Consider the following 18,748-nt stretch of genomic DNA (forward strand, 5'->3'; position numbering starts at 1 on the left):
ACCCTCTGACTCAACTAGACTGGAGCTCGTTCCTTGGGGAGCATTCCCTCCATTCAATAGGGCGCCAGCTGAGGGAGGCTTGTCGTATGTGTGGGATCTCAGCTGCTGACTCTCCCACGATCCTCAGCGCCTGCCTGGTAGCCATGGAGCCACAGGGTTCCTTTGTGATCATGCCTGGTTAGTATCACGTCCACTTTGTTCGTCATAAATGATGGTTATGCCAGCGGTGGTGTTTATGGTTATAATTATGCTGATAATGGTATAGGATATTACAATATACCAGAATTACAGTGAGTAACAGTAGTGTAAATGGACTCCTCACCTGTGCTGTGTTTCTGTATGTGTGTGTCCAGATGCAGTGACCATGGGCTCAGTGTTTGGACGCAGCACTGCTCTGAACCTGCAGACCTCGCAGCTGAACACGCCTCAGGATGCTTCCTGTACGCACATCTTAGTCTTCCCTACTTCTGCCACCACACAGCTGGCACCCAGCTCCTACCCTACAGAGGACAATAATGGTAAAGAACAGCAGGATAACAGTCACACTGTAGATACAAGATTACTCGAGATCCTTGTTTCAAAAAAGGCTTTAGATGTATTCTTTTGTACCAGCAGGGGGCGTCTTTGTGCCAAAATATCTCTCCCAAAATCTCAGTCCCTTCACATCACAAATGGCTTGTGAAAAAACTGATGAAGTTCCTGATTTGGCCTACATTGTGCCGTGAACTAAAGATGGGAATATTAATTATGGGAACATTAATTGTGTTAATGATTAAAATGAGCCTAGACTGGACGGGTGTCATTGTTGATTAGCAAAGTTTAAACTAACTGGGGCTGTTCTCTCTGTGTTTTGTCCCTCAGATGACATGTTTGATCTGCCCTTTCCTGATGAACTGGAGAACGACATTGGCCAGGACATGATGCTGATCAACCTCCACCCTTCCCCCAACACCTCTCCTGTGCCCTCACCTGGCTCTCCGTCTGGGATGGGAATGGGTTCACATTTCCAGCACAACAGGGTGAGTCAGGATCAATGGAAAGAATCATCCTACAGTTGTAGCTAATGACACCCTGTAACAAAGGAACAAAATACCATGTCTTTCCAACCTACATGGGGGTAAAAAAGCATGCTACTATATTTTCACGTTACCATTTAATCATTGCTTTCAAAGAAGGGGCTGTTCTGCTGCTTTGTGACAAAAGAAAGAAGTAAGAAGCAGGGTTTGATCAGACCTAACTCATGATATAAATAACCTATAGACATTTGGCATTTTCACTGCTAATTATATGGGTAGTTTTGTGGAGCTAAAATGCATTCCTCGTCAGGTTCAGATCTGATTTTGTACTTTGAAGCACTGCAGTCTTAAGTGACACTCAGCACTTCATATTATCAAATGAGAATCAGAATTAGTGATTTGCCAAGTAAAATAGATGCAGAGGAATTTGTCTTGAAGGCAAAGGAGAAGAGATGTGTTGACAACCTATATTACACCACATTTCATACAGTACTGACAAACTGTGGGAACAGCCCCGGCAAAGTATATTGACCTGCAGGGAGAAAAAGCAAATGCATATGTTCTTTTGCAAAACCCCTTTGGCAGGAAAATTATCACCTTATAAAAGCAGAGGTTCGTTTGTATTTTTCCTCTTAAAATGGGGTTGCTGCAGCTTTACATATAACTTTACAGTACTATACAATACTATATATCCCTTGATCTACGAGGATTGCATACTATAACCTGCTTTCATGAGTTACCATGAACATCACGTGTTCACATTTTCTTGTTTAAAGAAGACAACCCACCCGTGCCAGTGCAGATGTTCAGAATTGAAAGATGCTTGAATGAATAAATGATATAGGCCATGACCCAGGATTTGTGAGGATCACAACAAAGGTTGTAATTGATTGCTGGCCCTGTCCTGTGTGTATATAGAGCCAGGGAGAGCGCTTGCTGTCCAGGGACAATCCACCAGAGGAGCTGAAGCAGCAGCCGCTGGCTCTGGGTTACTACGTCTCCACCGCACAAGCAAATGGACTTCCTCACTGGTTCTGGGCCTCCTGCCCGCAGGCTGAGAGCCAGTGTCCACTATTCCTCAAGGTACTCAAAACACTGTGTGTGTGTGTGTATATGCGTGGGCGACTGAATTTAAAGCTCATTTGATCTGAGAGCAAAACATGCAGAGATGATCAAGAATTGATGCAGAAATGCTCTAATTATGTGATTAAATATTAAAAAAGGTCACAGCTGCTCACTATAGCCAAGCATGCTTCAACATTTGACTGTGCCCTTTGCCCCTTCCCTTCAGGCGTCTCTCCACCACCACATCGCCATAGCCCAGTCAGATGAGCTGGTGTCAGACAAGACTAAGAGGACCCCTCACCCCTTAGACTCAAAGACCACCTCTGATGTGCTCAGGTAAATACTTAACACATGTTGGCCTTTCAGATTTGTTTATCATCTGCTGTACAGTGCTGGTTAAAGTGGCTACTAAATTATGTGTACAAAACAGAGTATATGTAAGAAGTGTAATAAGTCTGTGGATTATTCAAATAGCTGCTATATATATATATATATATATGTATATATATATATATGTGTGTGTGTGTGTGTGTGTTAAATTTAAAATATATGTTCCAAATAAGTAGATGTTCAATTTCCATAAAGTCGAATTATAATTCGAAATACAATTATTTAGCATTTGACTTGTCTTTGAAATGTTTACTACAGACAGGTGTACAGTATGTGGTAAAGTTATTTGTGTCTAAGTAAAAGTTAAAGCTTAAAAATAAAAAAATAAATATGTAATTAAAAATTGATTAATTGAGATATTATTAAAATAAAAAAGAACATATTTTCAAGTGCCATTAATTGTTTCAAAATTGTGATCAATTGCCAACAAATACTTTTGCTAAATCAATACTGTGAATGAAAAAAACATGATGGAAAAAGGGGATTAACTGATCAATCTTAAAAATACAAATCATTTGAATATTTTCAAAAAGTCAGAATTTTGTGCAAATTGTCCTTGATAAAACTGTGTATTTTTCAAACACAGGTTTGTATTGGAGCAGTATAACGCCCTCTCCTGGTTGACGTGTACCCCTGCTACCCAAGATCGCCAATCCTGCCTGCCTGTCCACCTGGCTGTACTTATCCAAATGTACAATGCCATCCTGAACATGCTTTAGCTGTGCGAGACTTCAAGGACAACTCTAGGGGACTGATGGTCACCTTCATTTCCTGTGCCTACGCTTCCTCCTTCTGGGCACCAGAGAGCACCAGAACACTTCCGTCGTTTGGGTACAAGTGGATTTAATGGTCAAAGAAAGGACAGGGCAAGTCAGACTCTCCCGGGCCTGGAATGTAATGAATAAGAAGAGTGAAATGCTCTGAACAATAACTTTAGTTAACTGCAACACCGTGAAAATCCAGTTTGTACCTTCAAAACTGGCTGTGTGCCAGTTATGGTGCTTTTCGAGGAAGAAACAGATGGATCTATCCAACTATGCCCATTTTACTGACATATCACAATGTTAACTCTCTCCTGATCGAAGCAGCATTATGTCCCACATGGGCCACACCTCTCAGTGGCATTTGAAGCATCAGTGGATGACAGAAGCTCTCTCTGAGTCTCGTTACATCCTCACCTGTGAAAAGGGACATCTGTGCAGGGCCACATAACTCCATACTGTACAACCAGCAAAATGGCATGACAACACAAACCCATGGCTTTGTTACATCAATTAATGTGTTAATGGTGTTTTTAAATTTTTGTACAGAACTGCACTGTTGAGCTTCTTGGGACTTTGAGTCGGTTGATGAAACTTTTACCTTTACTCTGAGAGGGGCAAACGTCCTCATTTACTCCAAAGAGGGAGCATTTGATAATGGCACTTTTTCCTCACCTTCCAAAGTGTTGTAGATAAGAACACAATGGAAAATATTTGACCAATTAAGACAGAAGTGTTGTTTATAATGTAAGACATACATTTGCAAAGAATTGAGACTTATTTTTAATATTTAAAACATAAAAATGAGAAACTTAAACAAGGCCTTTTTTCCCAATTGACTGTTAATTGTCTTGGGAGCTGAAATAAAATTTGTCATTTTAATGCAATTGTAAAGATGCCATATTTATACAAATTATATCATGTCATAGAATTTGATATATATGTATATACATAAATATATATTACCTCTTCCAAGCAGGCACTTAATGATAAGGGTGATGGATTCAACCACCTCTTTAGAAATGGACACAGTATGAACATTTATCAAAGAAAATGCATTTGAGTTGTTTTTTTTCTTTTTTTTTACAGATACTGAACATTTTAGCTTTTTATTTAAATGTTTAAATTTAAACTAATTGATGCAGGAGATACAGTATACTGTATATTTATAAAGTGTTCCTCTTCTGCTAAAAAACTTGAAATAGGCAATAGAAGACCATGGTATTTGAACATTGCAAGGTAATTAAATATTTAAGAATGATGCTTTATTTCACTGGCTCTCCTAAATGATGTCAAGCGAACCATTAGAAAGGCCTGTCTCTTCAGCTTCACTCAGTCTGCTCTTTGTTAGATTCCTAGCATGTTTGTATATACACTTTTCAGCTGTGTTTTTTGGAATTTTCTTAAAGCTGTACATTTCATGCTGGTTGGTTTACTTTCAAGTGATTCATATCAAAGTATTTTTTTGCTGTGAGCTTTTTTGATATATAGTATACGGCGCAAAACTCATTTAATTACAGCCAAGAGGTGAAATTGCCAAGTAAGTGTACACAAATGTACAGACAAGGGCAAGTTTGCAAAAAAAAATTGTTACATCTCTCATCACTTTGAATATCAAACAGATCCACTTTAGTGGCAGAGATCTGTTACTTTTACACTCTTTTTTAGTAAATTATTAAAACTCTTGAAAATTATGTTGTGTTTGGTTTCCTCTTTTAATCCAGAAGACTGTAAATCTCAGACTGTACATATGTTCCATTTTCTGATTTTGTCGCAGTTTATTTTGGTAATACAGTACTGATTAGAAGTGGTGGGCCATAACAAAATATTATTTACTCAAGTAATGCAATTAAATACAATTGTGAGGTACTTGTAGCTGATGCCACGTCATACTACATTTCAGAAGCAAATATACTTTTAACTGCACTACATTTACTAGTTAAGTTTCATGATAAAGATTTCATCTAAACGTATGATGATCTTATATGAAACTTGCTCCATTGCTGACAGTATTTCTGTTCTATTTACCATTTTGAATGTAAGGCCTAATTTAACAGTGCCATATGTGTGAAGAGGAAGATAAGACTTTTCCTACACTGTATAATCAAAATGTGTGAATGACATCTGCCTTCCATATTACAACATCCACAGAGATTACAACTAAGGCTTGGCAATAACAATAAACATTACACCCGCCCTTGTGAATAAGACTGAACGTGACGATATCCTGATCTTTGACAAAGAGCAACATTTACTGACTAATTCATTGAGGCAAATGAAAATAATCATTGACACTCTCAAGTGAATATCACCCAGCTGTTGTCCTTCCTGTTCAACAAGATAGTCCAGCTTTGTAACATGTGTTCAGCTCACCAGTGCAAACATAAAAGCTGATTGAATTCCTTTAGAAGTAATAGAAACAAAAGGGAATAAAATAAATAAACTTTTACCACATTAAAAAGTTGGCATGGGTCAGTGTTAAAAAAATACTAGCTGGCTAATGAAATGTCACTGAGCCATGACGGGACTGCCACATCAGTCGAGTATTGTAGCCTACTCACATCAGGAATGAAGGCTGCTGGAAGCTGATGTTTGATGCCTGATTTCATAAACTCATGGGATGCTTTCTGTCTTAGCTGTTGCATGATTTGGAAGATAGTCCAAAATACGGGACAGTATCAAATGTGGGTGTGTCAACTGCCTGCTAAGGTGCGTGTGTGTGTGTTACTCTATTGGAGATTCTGAAGGACTAGATATGAAAAATGGTAAATGCATTTGTCAAACAAATGTTAAGGACTTTTAAATTAGCTCATTGTGTGTATGAAATGATTCTAGAGGATGTTCTCTTGAGGGGAGGTAAGAGCTGTGTTCCTTTTGTGTGATTTGGTGGGGGAGAATATGTGACGATGAGAGAGAAAAAGAGGTAGTGAAGGAGGTTCTGTTTGACCATCAGGGTCACATAAAATCCTTGAGCAAAAAACAGCAATTCTATGGACAACAAAACTAGACAAAAAGTCAGTCTTTGAGGGACTGGGCAGCTCGAGGACACCGTGAATGAAAAGGAGCGGGTAGCTGAAGAGTAAAAGCCACTGAAGAGTCACTTGTCGTGGTGGGGCTGTCTAATGGCCATCACAACTGGAGGAAGTGGACTCTTAATTGACTGCAACGTCTTTTCCACAGATGGCCTATTAGACCATGGCCATTCACCTGTTATCTGGCTTGCCAAGTGCATTGCTGCAGCCAAATGGCCTACAGACTGGACAAAGGAGGCCAGGGCTGGCTTGACATAGCATTAGCGCAAACACAATTAGAAGTCAGCGACATTTTATGTCGCTTTTCTGCCTACAGTGCACCACATGAGATGACAAGGTTGTTCAAAAAAGCCATCTGTGGAGAGCAAATGGGTCGACTTAACACTAGAAATCCGGTTTATTGTTGTCATGGAACAGAATGTAAAAAAAAAAAAAATGCTTCCTTTGACTGAACGCTGTTATGTAATGGAAATGTATTTTAGAGTCATACTTAAAATCAACACATTCTACACCATATTCACAACATGATGTCCACAACTTTAATTTACAGTAACTGAATCACCATTATAATAGTAGATCTATTTTAACAGCCGATATGAAAAACACACAAAAAAAAAAACACAGCCATAATTCAAAGCAACATAATGGAAGTAAGTGTCCAAACAAGGCCAAATCGCTACCTGACTCACAACTTGCACTATTGAGAAATGCTGCTAAATTATTTCATGCAAAGAGAGGTACAACAGTTGCACTTCAATCATCATCACAGTAAGTATACTTTACTTACTTCACAAAACACAGTTAACATGTTTGGTGTGATTGAAATGTTGCAGTGAATGTGGGTCTGTTACAGAACTGACCATCTTGTCTCCCGGGCCTCAGAAAACAGAACAGAGGGCTGCAGCATTTCTGTCACTCCAGATGACCCGTGAGAGTGCTCCACTTGCAGGCGTGACTTTGGCAGGGCAGAGCCATGTGCTGTTTTGACATGCCCTCTCCCTCTGAAGTGGAGGCAGCTGGGGGCTGTAGCTTCACACTACTTTGTAGATGGTGGTAATGCTGCTGCTTTTTCTGAACTTTAAAGAGAGAGGGAAAGGGACATACAAAAACACACACACACTAAGTCATGTCTCCCTGACTTCCGAGGACATTAAATTGACATACACTCATTTGCTGGAGAATTACTTTAACCCAAACCCTAACCCGAACCCTTAAGCATAGCTACTACTTGCCTAAACCCTAATCCTATCCTAACCCTGCCCTAACCCTAACCTTAACCTAAAGCGGGCCTTAAACTTACCTTAAAACATGTCTACACCATAAAATTTAAAGGAGCTATTTGTAAGTTTTGCTGTTGCTACATAGCATACATTAGCATTGACAACTTTTTACTTATCAGTCTTGCCAAGAGCTTTAGCCATAGTTGGTTTACATGACAAGAGACAATATGCCCTCTGACAATGCCACTTGTTCAGGGCAGCCCATACTACAGGGACTAGCTGGTTAGCATGTGAACTTCAGTACAAGAAAAGAAGTGATAGAGATAGACCGCTGGAGACAGCTCTTGGCAAGTAAAGGGATGAAGTTTGATGCTGAACTTGAAATGTTTCTTCCAGACAGGTAAGTAAACAGCTGTTAATGCTAACGCTGGCTATGTAGCAATAGTGAAACTTACAAAATGCTCCTTTAAGTATTCACATAAGGGGGACTTCCTTTTTGTCCCCATAAGGAAGACAAGTCCCCATAATGTGACTGTGTAAACAGACTTAACACCCCACAACATGAGCAATACCTGGACCACACCCACACACACACTCTCTTTAGACACCTTGCTGTCTGGTGGTTATGTGGGTGTGGTCAACATGGTAGGTCGTATCCCTGCCTGACCCCTAATTTGCCAGCCAGATCAACAAGGTGCTGCAGGTGGTACAGGTCAGGGTCATCACCATCCAATGTGAGAGCCATGTAAGAGACTTGGATGTGAACTCTAAATTGACTAGTTTACAAATGGCTGTCTCAGCAGGTTTGGAAAAAATGAATAGGTCATTAGTGTGGAGCAATAGACTCTTTCAGCCAGAGTTTCACCCAGTCTGAAAACCATGTGGAAACTGGTTTGAGAGGTGTGGACTTGTGTGACGTGACTTGGATTCAAGTCAGAGGTTTAACTGCACCACATCATTATTTTGTGTGAAATAGACACATTCAATAGATATGTCTGCACTCCCTGCAAATAGGCTGTACATACATTTATTAAATAAAGCATTCACGATTTATGTTAATTGATTCGACAGATTGGACATGGAATGGAAGTGAGGTGGTTCTGACATTATAAATTGACCATGGAATCCCATGCAATTACAATCTATCTTCTACCGTGTTCATCCACAGTAGATCATTATTTTATTATACTCTATTATTATTGTTCCTTATTGTCCCAAAAAAAACATTCTTTCCCACTTACACCTGTAAATCCATATAGGGTGAAACATTTTATTAGGTGAGGTTTTGAGATCTCCTTTTTCTATAGATTGCGTTGAGCCACCAACTCAATGTAATGAAAGCTCCATCCATTAGCCATACCACTTATCCTGGAGGGTCGCAGGGGGGACGGGAGCCAATCCCCGCTGACAAGAGGTAGCGTAGGGCCTGGACAGGTTGCGAGTCTATCACAGGGCTGACACATAGAGACAAACAACCAATTCACGCTCACATTCTCACTGAGTGGCAAATTAGAGTGGCCAGTTAAACTAACCTGCAAGATTTGGACACATGCAGGCACAGGGAAAACATGCAGGCGCCATACAGAGAAGCCCCACCCAGCCGGCAGGTTCGAACCCATTCAACAGGCAACAGTGCCTCCCATTGCACCACCATGCCACCCATAATGAAAGAAAATCTTTTTTTTTTTAAGGGACAGAACAATGGAAACTTACATTTTTAAAACTCAACAGGTTTTTTTTCAAGAAGCAATGTCCCGGTTACGGAAGATTATTATAGTAACTGGGTGATCCTCACTCATCTTCTTTTCGTCTAATAGTGCTACTATCCACATACATTTTAATGATGGGAGGAAATGTGCAAACATCAACATCTCTTCCCCTCACATTAATAGACTGCTACCATTAGGTCATCAGTATTCATTTCAATTAGTGCTCTCACTTTCCCCATGCTCCTGTGCTATAGGCCAGCTACAGCCAAGCAAACCCTCAGCCATCTTCCAGATGGCTCCAAGGAAATGCAGCTTTTGGTGCAGCTTACACTCAACGCAAAGAGCCATCAACAGCTTTTGTCCCCGCTGAAGCGACAGAACATCTGCCAACTCAGCATGGCAGCCTGTTTGAAAACATCTGATTTTGTCTGAGAGTGCTTTCTGTCTCCAGCCTTGCATTTGCATAAATAGTTTTTGTTAGAAGGGGCCCAGGATCGGGGCACACAGAGTTTGCAATTTCCCCTCCTGTAAATCTCTCATTGCAGGGCATTACATCCTTCAAGCCAAACGAGAACTCCACTTAACACTTTAGCCAATGTAAATAGAGGAAGATAAAAGCTCTGCGGACTTCAAAGCAGTCCCTGTGCGCCCCTCTCTTGCACACATCAAAACGCCACAGAGAAAACAATCTGTCATTTATGTCGGATATAAAAGTTTGAAGGACATTAATCCCCTTGATGACTGTATGCCACAAGCAATCCAGGAAGGCTGAGTGGGGAACCAAGACCTATAAAAAAAAAACCAAGAATGAGGAATGGAATTTTGCACTAATTTTGTGAATCAGGTTCATATTTCTCAATACAGCTAAACGTGGTATTTATGAACTGGAATTACTGACGTGTAATCAGTGACCAGTCTATAATAATATATTTTGCAGTTGAACACATTTTAATGTCTCATTAATTTAATTTGTTTTGTTTTCTTGATTTTTGCTCAAAGTTTCTCTTTTGTTTTCAAAAGATTATCTGTAACAGTTCTCACAGATTCTCCACTGTCTCATTAAATATCACTTCACTAATTAGAACTCCAAAAACAACTAATCAGTCAAGTTGAAAGATCAATTGGCACTTGAAGGAGATTTCTATTTTGGAAGCGAAAACGTATCCACTGTAGACATTGCTATCATTGATTGAAGGTATTGTGATTTTTAAAATGACTGGATTCAGATGATGAGCTGTTGTGGATGGAATGGAAAACAATTCCTCTTTTCATGGGAAAACAATGCAAGAATTTGACTCTGTCACATTTTCCACATATGTTTGTTAAAAAGCTGCCAGTCATAGACACATGACTGCAAGCTTGTAACAGCTGTTTATCATTGATCATCACATCGGTGACATATCAAAGCACTGCTGTTACTTTTAAGACATAAATATTAATAGGCTAAAACAAAATCACCACATACTGGCTTGCTATTTAAGAAATATTGCTATTGTTAAATTGCTTTTTGTTTTCAAAATATTATATATAATTATTGATTAATGATAAAACTTTTTTTGTTTGTTTGTTTGAGTGTTTCTGTTGATTCTTAAAACCAATAAGCCATTGGACACTTCACCCCCTGCTTGGCATCATGATGAGGCCTATCAACGCCTCTGACATGTAAAACATGGCCTCTCCACACTCATCGTTTCATTATTCCAGTAATTATTTGACCTAATTATTAAGAGGGGGTTCCAGTGTGCAGCTGTGATTGGCTGAGACATGTTTCAAGCAGCTGTGAATCACCCAACAACGGCAAACCTGTGACCGAATCACGGTGAATTTAAATGTTACATATGCTGATGGAAAACTGCCACTCACACTGGTAATTATATACTCCTGTTTGTGTCGCCTAGCAACTGCAATGTTTTGTTAAGCAACAGCCTATTGTCTAACTGTAAAGTGTGGTTTCAGATTATTATTGTATCTAATCATTATTTGATATAAATGCAGTACATTGATGTAATTGTCACTGCACTTACTGCACGCAATGTTAATCTTCACACTGCTATTTTTCCACTCTATGCTACGCTACAGTGTAATGCCTACAATTAAGAGTTAGAGTAAGGAATGTCTCTGTTTTTTTTTTTGCATTTGTAAATGGCACATATCAATATATTCTATTATGATTCAATACATTTGATTAAAATGTCATATTCATTTGTAACAAGATACTTCTGATGTAGACCATTTATGCCCATATGAATTACACTGAACACAAAAGGTTCAAAAAAATGAAACAGCAGTTTTAAAGTGTGTGTACAGTTAGCAGCGTGAGGCAGTGGACAGACTGCGAGGATTAAAGAGGGCAAGGCTGCAATGGACCTGGTGTAAAAGCGAGACCCAGCATGCTTCCACGCAGCAACGGAAGGTGAAGATGATTTCCAAACTTTTCTTTTAATTACTCATGTAATGTCCCCCGTGCCCACAAGGGAGAGTTGTTAGTCAACAGATGGACTGTACATTTGCATAATAGAATTGTTCTGAAGTTCAACGCAGCATTCATTTACATTTACATACATTTCCCTTTACTCAGTCAACATGCGCCCAGTCAAGTGAATTTCTGGAATAATCTTTGAATGAAGCATTAAGGACACACACACACACACAGGTGACACACACTGACATAAACAAGCATACACAAGATGGATAGAGAAATAAACAGATATAAAGGTTCATGGTTAAGAGAGCGATATTTGTATTAAAAAAATTAGAATGGAGAGCTTAAAGCTGCAATGAAACTGGAGTGTTTATTGAAAACGTCCACAGAATAAAACTCCTGAAATCCTGAAGTCTTTTGGGACAAACACACACTAATAATAAATAGCAGTGCCAATTTTACCAGGTCACTGTCCTCATGCAAACGTAGTGACACCGAAACAGAATCCAACAAATTTCTTTAAGCTGTTCAGACAGAGGGTTGTTTGTCAACTTTGACACTGGTGCTATTTGTTTTTTTTTTCTTTCGAAAATGTTGTTTTATTTGAATGAAGAATTTCCAGGAAAACTGCAGTAAATTTAATTCACCATGCAGAATTTATTAGAATTTGTGAGAATTTATTTCCTGCCATGTCCTTCTGCTATACGCATCATAGTCACATTTCAATGTCATTCAAAACATACTTACAAATATACTTTTGTCTTATGTTCTCTGTGATTTGCGATGGGCAGGACACGGAACATATTCAGAAATCACCAGCAAAAAAAACCCCAAACTAAATATAAACTTCTTTTGGAGGATCATTTAAGTGCAAACTGCTTGTGGTATTAATATTTGCTTTTGACCTGCAACTCATAGTGATTTCCATCCCATAAAGCCCAATCAATAACAGTTAGAAAAACTGTCTTTCTCTCCCTCTCTCGCTTTCTCTCTCCCAAAGGGAAGAGAGAGAGAGCGAGAGAGTGAGAGAGATAGAGAGAGATAGAGAGAGAGAGAGAAAGATAGAGAAAGTCAAGTGCCATATAAATAAAAAGGTCTTGCCAGAGCCACTTACTCTGCAATCTCCTGGAAATTGTGTCTTAGCTCAGCTAGTCCACTCAAGTCACATTGGAGAATGGGCTCCAAATCAAAGCCAGAATCGCAAAGCCCTGCAGTCATTAGGAAGATAGGCGAGTGAAGAACACATAATAATGATCCATTAGCTTTCTCTCCTTGCATATTCTCAAGATCGGCCTCTCATGGTAAGATAAATCGGCTTACTACCATGACTGAAACCGAGAACATAAGCACACGTTCCCCTTTCCCCGCTTTTCAGCTTCCTTTTGTTATTGACATGGAGGATTCACAATTGCATGTAAATCAACACTATTATGGTGGAGAAATTTGATGAAACATTCTCCGACCCAATGTTGTGCCTGTCTGCCTCGATGATCATAACCACTGACATGCTATCAAGGAACAGAGTGCTTCCTCGTGCCATGAGCCCTGAATATGGCGATTATCGTTACAATAACAATGACAACATTCATCTTTCTGAAACAACGGTTTATTGGCTGTGTGTAATAAATACTACAAAAGGTAGCAGGCAGAAGTGATCCTCGCTTGGCTGCTCTAGCAGTTTCTCTCTCTGTCTCTCTCCTGCTTTGCATTCTCTGGTTCTAATTTAGTCGTCCTAATCATAAAAGCATCAGCGAGCTGCCGTTGCAGAGTAAACCAAGAGGTGAAACGTGCCCCTAAAAATTCCATTTTCACTCAAGTGGACCAACACAACAAGGAACATGCAGCAGACAGAGACAGACTTCTCAGCTGCCGGATCAAATGGCAGAGAGGTTGATTATTAGAGACAGACAACAAACAACCCTGCTGATGGGTGTTTTGTTGTGGTCGTCCCAGTAAGCACGCAAGGTGAGGTACACTTTTCGACATGTGTGGATTCACCTCAGGTGAACATATACCGGCTTATCTTTTTTGAACCTCCGTCGTTCACACACACAAACACCCCGAGGTGCCGGATTGGTTTTACAAGCGTTTGAAAGACGAAAGGTTAGAGATTCTGTATGTTTTGAGCCCGTACCTTCTGGGGCACGGGGTCGAACGGATGCAGTCTATCCATATTCTCTGCCATTACATTCCCCATCTAAGCTGGCAGGCCCTCTGACTGCATATAATTTGAGTCATCAGTCTCTATTTCTACGCAGCAGATGTTTCCCCATGTCAGCAGGCCCCCTGACAAAGCAAGATGGAGAACCCTCCTCTTTTAAAGTGTTGCACATGAGTCTCCCTTCTCTCCTTTCCTTCCCTCTGCGCACACCAACATTTGGGATCCCCTGGGACACTGTCCCGTGTCCAATCCCGATGGTGGGAAAACACATTTTAATCGATGCCTGTGTTCGTGTGCTGAACCCAAACGAGAAAGCGCGCTGGAGTGACACACAAGAACAAAAAGCAGTTAGTTATTGTATTTTTGCGGTTGGCTTGATGACTCATTTATCCTGAAACATGGACTGGGATCCTGGAACCTGTCTGAAAGGCCAAAAGACACTAATGGAAGGTGATTAATAGCCAACTGGGGTAAATGACTGCTATGATACTGGTATCATCACTGATGTAATGTGATTGACTCCTCTTATATCATTTTGTGTGAGGGTGAAAAATACTGCAGAAATTATGATTGTATCTATTTATTTATTTTAGACAAAAAGATAAAAGTGGAATTTACACAGAAATCATGTGTTTTGTGTAAAGTGAATGGATTTTAAAGCTGCCAGAAAAGTTATTACAGTGATAAGAATTACTAGTTTTATCAGACTTTGAAAGAATTTTAATAAGAAAAATAATTTTGATCAATAATAATATTCATTATAATTTGATCATATTTGATTGTGGGTTAAGATGATTTGAGCGAAACTGCTGAAAAGAAAGAAAGAAAGAAAGAAAGAAAGAAAGAAAGAAAGAAAGAAAGAAAGAAAGAAAGAAAGGACGATAATAAATAGGAGCAACGCTGCTCAGGTTTCTCTTTTCTCTCAAACTATATGCGGGAAATATTTCAAAGTGAGGCTCCTTCATTTTGTTCTTTAGTCAAGACATTTTTTCTACCGCGCTGCGATCATGATAAACTGCGTCAAAAACATGTTGTTAATAAATAATTTCAGATAAATTTTTAATAGGTTCAATTTAGAGAGCACATTTCAACATTAATATTTTAATGTTTTAAAAGTTATATATAACTTTTGTTAAAGTATCTGCAGATTTATGACAAAATATTAAAATATAGCCCAGCCTATATGTGGCATATAAATAATGAATAAATATATATAAATGTATATGTAAATATATATATTGTATTTTTAAAGCATGTAGAAGTAAGGATGGTGCGATATAAAAACGGATTTGTAACGGATTTATTTTGAATCCACAACAGGAAAAACCCCTGGACTCGTGTGTGATGTCTGAAGCGCTAATTGTATCCGACATGTTTTCAAACTCCCCTCAGGAGCGACTGCAGAAACTGTTTCAAAGAAAAACCATCTCCTCAAATGGTCCCATGTAATATTTCCTCCCCTCGTCGGCAAATGAGTCCGGGTGAAAGAAAATTGCAGGGGTCATTAGACCACAAAAAAAAAAAAAAAAAGTGTCACAGTTTTCTTTGGGCATTCTTTGAACCAAGCGAGGGGATGTTATTGTATCAATTTTACTTGATAGAGCCAATTAGGCTGTTAGGCTTTCTTCTCTTGAAACGGATTTTGTGCTAAAACGCTTTTGATATTTGACATCAAAGTTGACTCAAAGAAAAAATTATTTGGGGTTTGATAAAACTTTTCCAGACTCCTTTAAAGTCAGAGGATAATCGCATATTTATTGCGCCAGGCAATATTTTATAATTATTTAACAATCGAATTAACAACGAGGAAACTAAAAAAAAAAAACAAACATCATCATATGAAATTGAATTGGATGGATAAATACTTTCAGCCATCAATGGGCTTTAAGTGGGAAAAAGGAGTCTTGTAAAAAAAGAAAAAAAAAGGGATCTGACAAAGTGACACACACGGTGAGCATAAATCACTCCCGGTCAGTTTGCAGACCGACATGAAACCGCGCTGACAATATCTCCTGCCACTGCATGGCGCTAGGGAACTGCAGGACACACGGTATGTTCACTCACATTTAGACAGCATGCTGTATACATTAGCAATAATAATAATAATAATAATAATAATAATAATAATAGCAATAATAGCATCAAGATATTTTCTTAATAATGAGGATGGATCATATTAAAGTGGTAAATGTCGACACTTGTGTGTAAAGAAGTAATAATGCCTTTATTGTTTCCTGATACTTTTAACCTAATTTGAAAGGATACTGATATTGTTTATGTTCAGCCATGAACTTCCTTTACAAGCAATATTTTTAACAATGAAATAAATAATAAAAGTAAAAGTAGGTGACATTCTGTGAGGGATTAACTTGTCTTCTTTGAAAATATAAGCCGTTAATTTACCCTCGTATTAAGCCACTTTTTGTAACTGACCGGGTTAAATAGACAGACACATTTACTGGATTTAGGAATGCGTTTAAAGTTTTCGGGGATGACGATAAAAAAAATGGGGCTTATTTACGCTCACATGCACCAAATTCCGGTAGGTTACTTCTGAGTGTTACAAGCTGGTATAGCTCATAAAATTGTTAATTTTGTCTTTCAACGAGAAATAAATAAATAATGAATAAATAAAGAATACATGCCTGTTGTCTTGATAAAACTTAAGGTGGTAGAGGGTTAGTTCAAATGCTCTTACTCAATCGGGGCTCAGGCCTGCAGTCTCTGCCTCTGCTCCACGGAGACACAACGCACACTGCGTGCTTGCTGCCTACCTGGCGCTGCTGCAGCGTGATACTGTACACTGTATGGCTGGCATGCTCTAACACACACACACACACACACACACACACACACACACACACACACACACACACACAGAGGGAAAGAGAGAGAGAGAGAGAGAACAAGAAATATACAACATCAAAGTGCTACTGTGACTTGAGGGCTGAAAGACAGGCAGACTCATCCCGGCAAGCTGACGTCCCTTACTGTAAATACACCCGCAGTTTTCCACGTTACAGTAGCCTGTTGCCCCCCCCCCCTCCTTCCCCTTCCTCTCTACTGCCGCTGCTGCTCCCTCATTCAGAAAGCTGAATAGTATGGATCAGCGAGAGTCACACAAACAGCTGGCCCGTTGACATCATCTGAAAGCCTCTCCTCACTTTGACATTGTCACTGTGTGGACAGTGTGTTTGCACTATCGCGGCATTAGACGGCGGGCTCCTTTCCAGCGCCTGCCCCGCCGAAAAATAACAGAGGGGCCAATGCGAAATAACAACAGTGCAATCACCACGCAGCGACATGTTACTGAGGATTACAGGAGGTTTACTAGCTTTACTCCCAACTTCAGCAAAAGGAATGATAGTTCCCGGAAAACGTTATAAAAAAAAAAAAAAAGTGAAAGTCTATTTAGAAAAATGTTTTTCTCAGTTTGGAATCATCAGAGGTTTTGCTGTGGTTTTCAAGAATGTGACAGACTAATGCTGAAATGCAAAAACACTGGTCAAGATTCATAATTCATAATCATACTATGATGGATTTGAACAAATTTAATAATTGTCCACCGTTTAATAATTATGTTGTTCCTTTATGGTTGAGCTTAAAATGGTGTGGTGGACATTAATAAACAAAAGTGTATCACAACCTCTTTCACAGATAAATAGGAGCTGTCTAATGTTTTCAAAGAAACTGGTGGGGTTTTTTGTAGTTAATGCGTTTAATATGCTTTATTTGAAAAACCTAATGCTCGTTAACTATGTTAATGTAAGGTTAATGTGTTAAGTTATTTTAAATGGGGGGTTTTATGTTTTTATTTTCACTGTAGCTGACATAAAGTTGTGGGGATCTTGTTCTTGTTGATACAGATGAACAGCTGTAAACCAGCATATTTTAGCAAATACTAACATGTTTTGTAGAATGGAAGACCTGTAGAGACACTGGAACATATTGTGATGGAGATAACCTTCTGTTTACAGCTGAAAAGTTTCCATATGAGCTTGTTTGTTTTCTTTCTGGTTTGTTTTTTTATTACTAACTGTAAAATATATTTGCAAGTTCTGGCAAATATTGCAGGAAAGTGTGCATGATTTTAACAGCTTGTTTTTTATCCAGTCATAAAATTCTGACTGTATTGTATTGAATTGAAGAGTATTATGACTACTGTAACAAACTCTCCTGTCTAAACATGCTCTGCCTGTGATGGATGAATCATGTCCTAAACTATTACATTCTCCATTCAGGGAGGAATCTCACGTTTCATTAAGTCTTTACAGATAAACCCATGTCATTGTTAAATGTATGCAAACAGTCAGCGGCCGACCAAGTGATGGCAAGTGTGTGATAAGTCGGGCCGAGCTGTGTGCAAATGAAATGACAGCCGAGGTGTCTCATGTTCGGCTTGACAGAGAAGCGGCTATGTTTCTGTTGTTTCCAGGCTTCTCTGTCTGCGTCTGCGTTAACTGATGAACAAGGAGATGAAATACCTGTGACAGGCAACACACACACATACACACACACATTTGTCACCGTGGACAACCATAAACAGAGAAATACTGCACATATGTGTTTGCAGCCCCACACACACACATATGCACTCACAAGATCATGCACGGAAAATAAAAGTCATACAGAAGAAGAACATAAAAACACCGATTCAATCGACCTTGTGTACAGAAAACAAACAAACACACAAGCACATGACTAATTCATCTGTCAACTTCACAAATTTTCTACTCTTATCTGACCCACAAATCAACCAACGCTTCCTCAGTCCTCCACAAAGAACTTCATTTTTCCTCATCTGTGTTTTTTGTCCATGCTGCTGGGATCCCGTCTGAGGACAAGACCCTGTGCTTCCCCCTCGCCCCCCCCCCCAGCACAACAGCCTTGTTTAGGACAGTCTGTCAGTCAGTAAAAAGCACTCCTTGTTCTGTCCATTCTGCTCATATCATCACCCAACATTCCCACCCCC

General features: G+C 39.3%; 1 protein-coding gene and 1 long non-coding RNA gene across 5 annotated transcripts in view; one reads left to right on the forward strand and one right to left on the reverse strand.

Moving 5' to 3' along the window:
• Positions 1-4,924, forward strand: part of LOC111664768 (mediator complex subunit 13L) — an 87,635-nt gene extending 82,711 nt beyond the window's left edge. For all 4 annotated transcript variants that reach the window (XM_023419512.2, XM_087177477.1, XM_087177478.1 and 1 more), the window contains exons 26-31: positions 19-177; positions 354-518; positions 862-1,019; positions 1,935-2,099; positions 2,308-2,417; positions 3,058-4,924. In XM_023419512.2, coding sequence (XP_023275280.1) covers positions 19-177; positions 354-518; positions 862-1,019; positions 1,935-2,099; positions 2,308-2,417; positions 3,058-3,190 — 890 coding nt within the window. In that variant the 3' untranslated portion in view covers positions 3,191-4,924. The remainder of the gene's footprint in view (positions 1-18; positions 178-353; positions 519-861; positions 1,020-1,934; positions 2,100-2,307; positions 2,418-3,057) is intronic.
• Positions 1-18,748, reverse strand: part of LOC111664770 (uncharacterized) — a 31,641-nt gene that overhangs the window by 5,167 nt on the left and 7,726 nt on the right. The window contains exons 3-4 of the long non-coding RNA XR_002761453.2: positions 970-1,071; positions 323-500 (exon numbers count right to left, since the gene is read on the reverse strand). This is a non-coding gene — a long non-coding RNA (uncharacterized LOC111664770). The remainder of the gene's footprint in view (positions 1-322; positions 501-969; positions 1,072-18,748) is intronic.

Source organism: Seriola lalandi, unplaced genomic scaffold, assembly GCF_002814215.2.
Source record: "Seriola lalandi dorsalis isolate HSWRI2012SDOR001 ecotype SW California unplaced genomic scaffold, Sedor1 jcf7180002054606, whole genome shotgun sequence".
Lineage (NCBI taxonomy): Eukaryota > Metazoa > Chordata > Actinopteri > Carangiformes > Carangidae > Seriola > Seriola lalandi.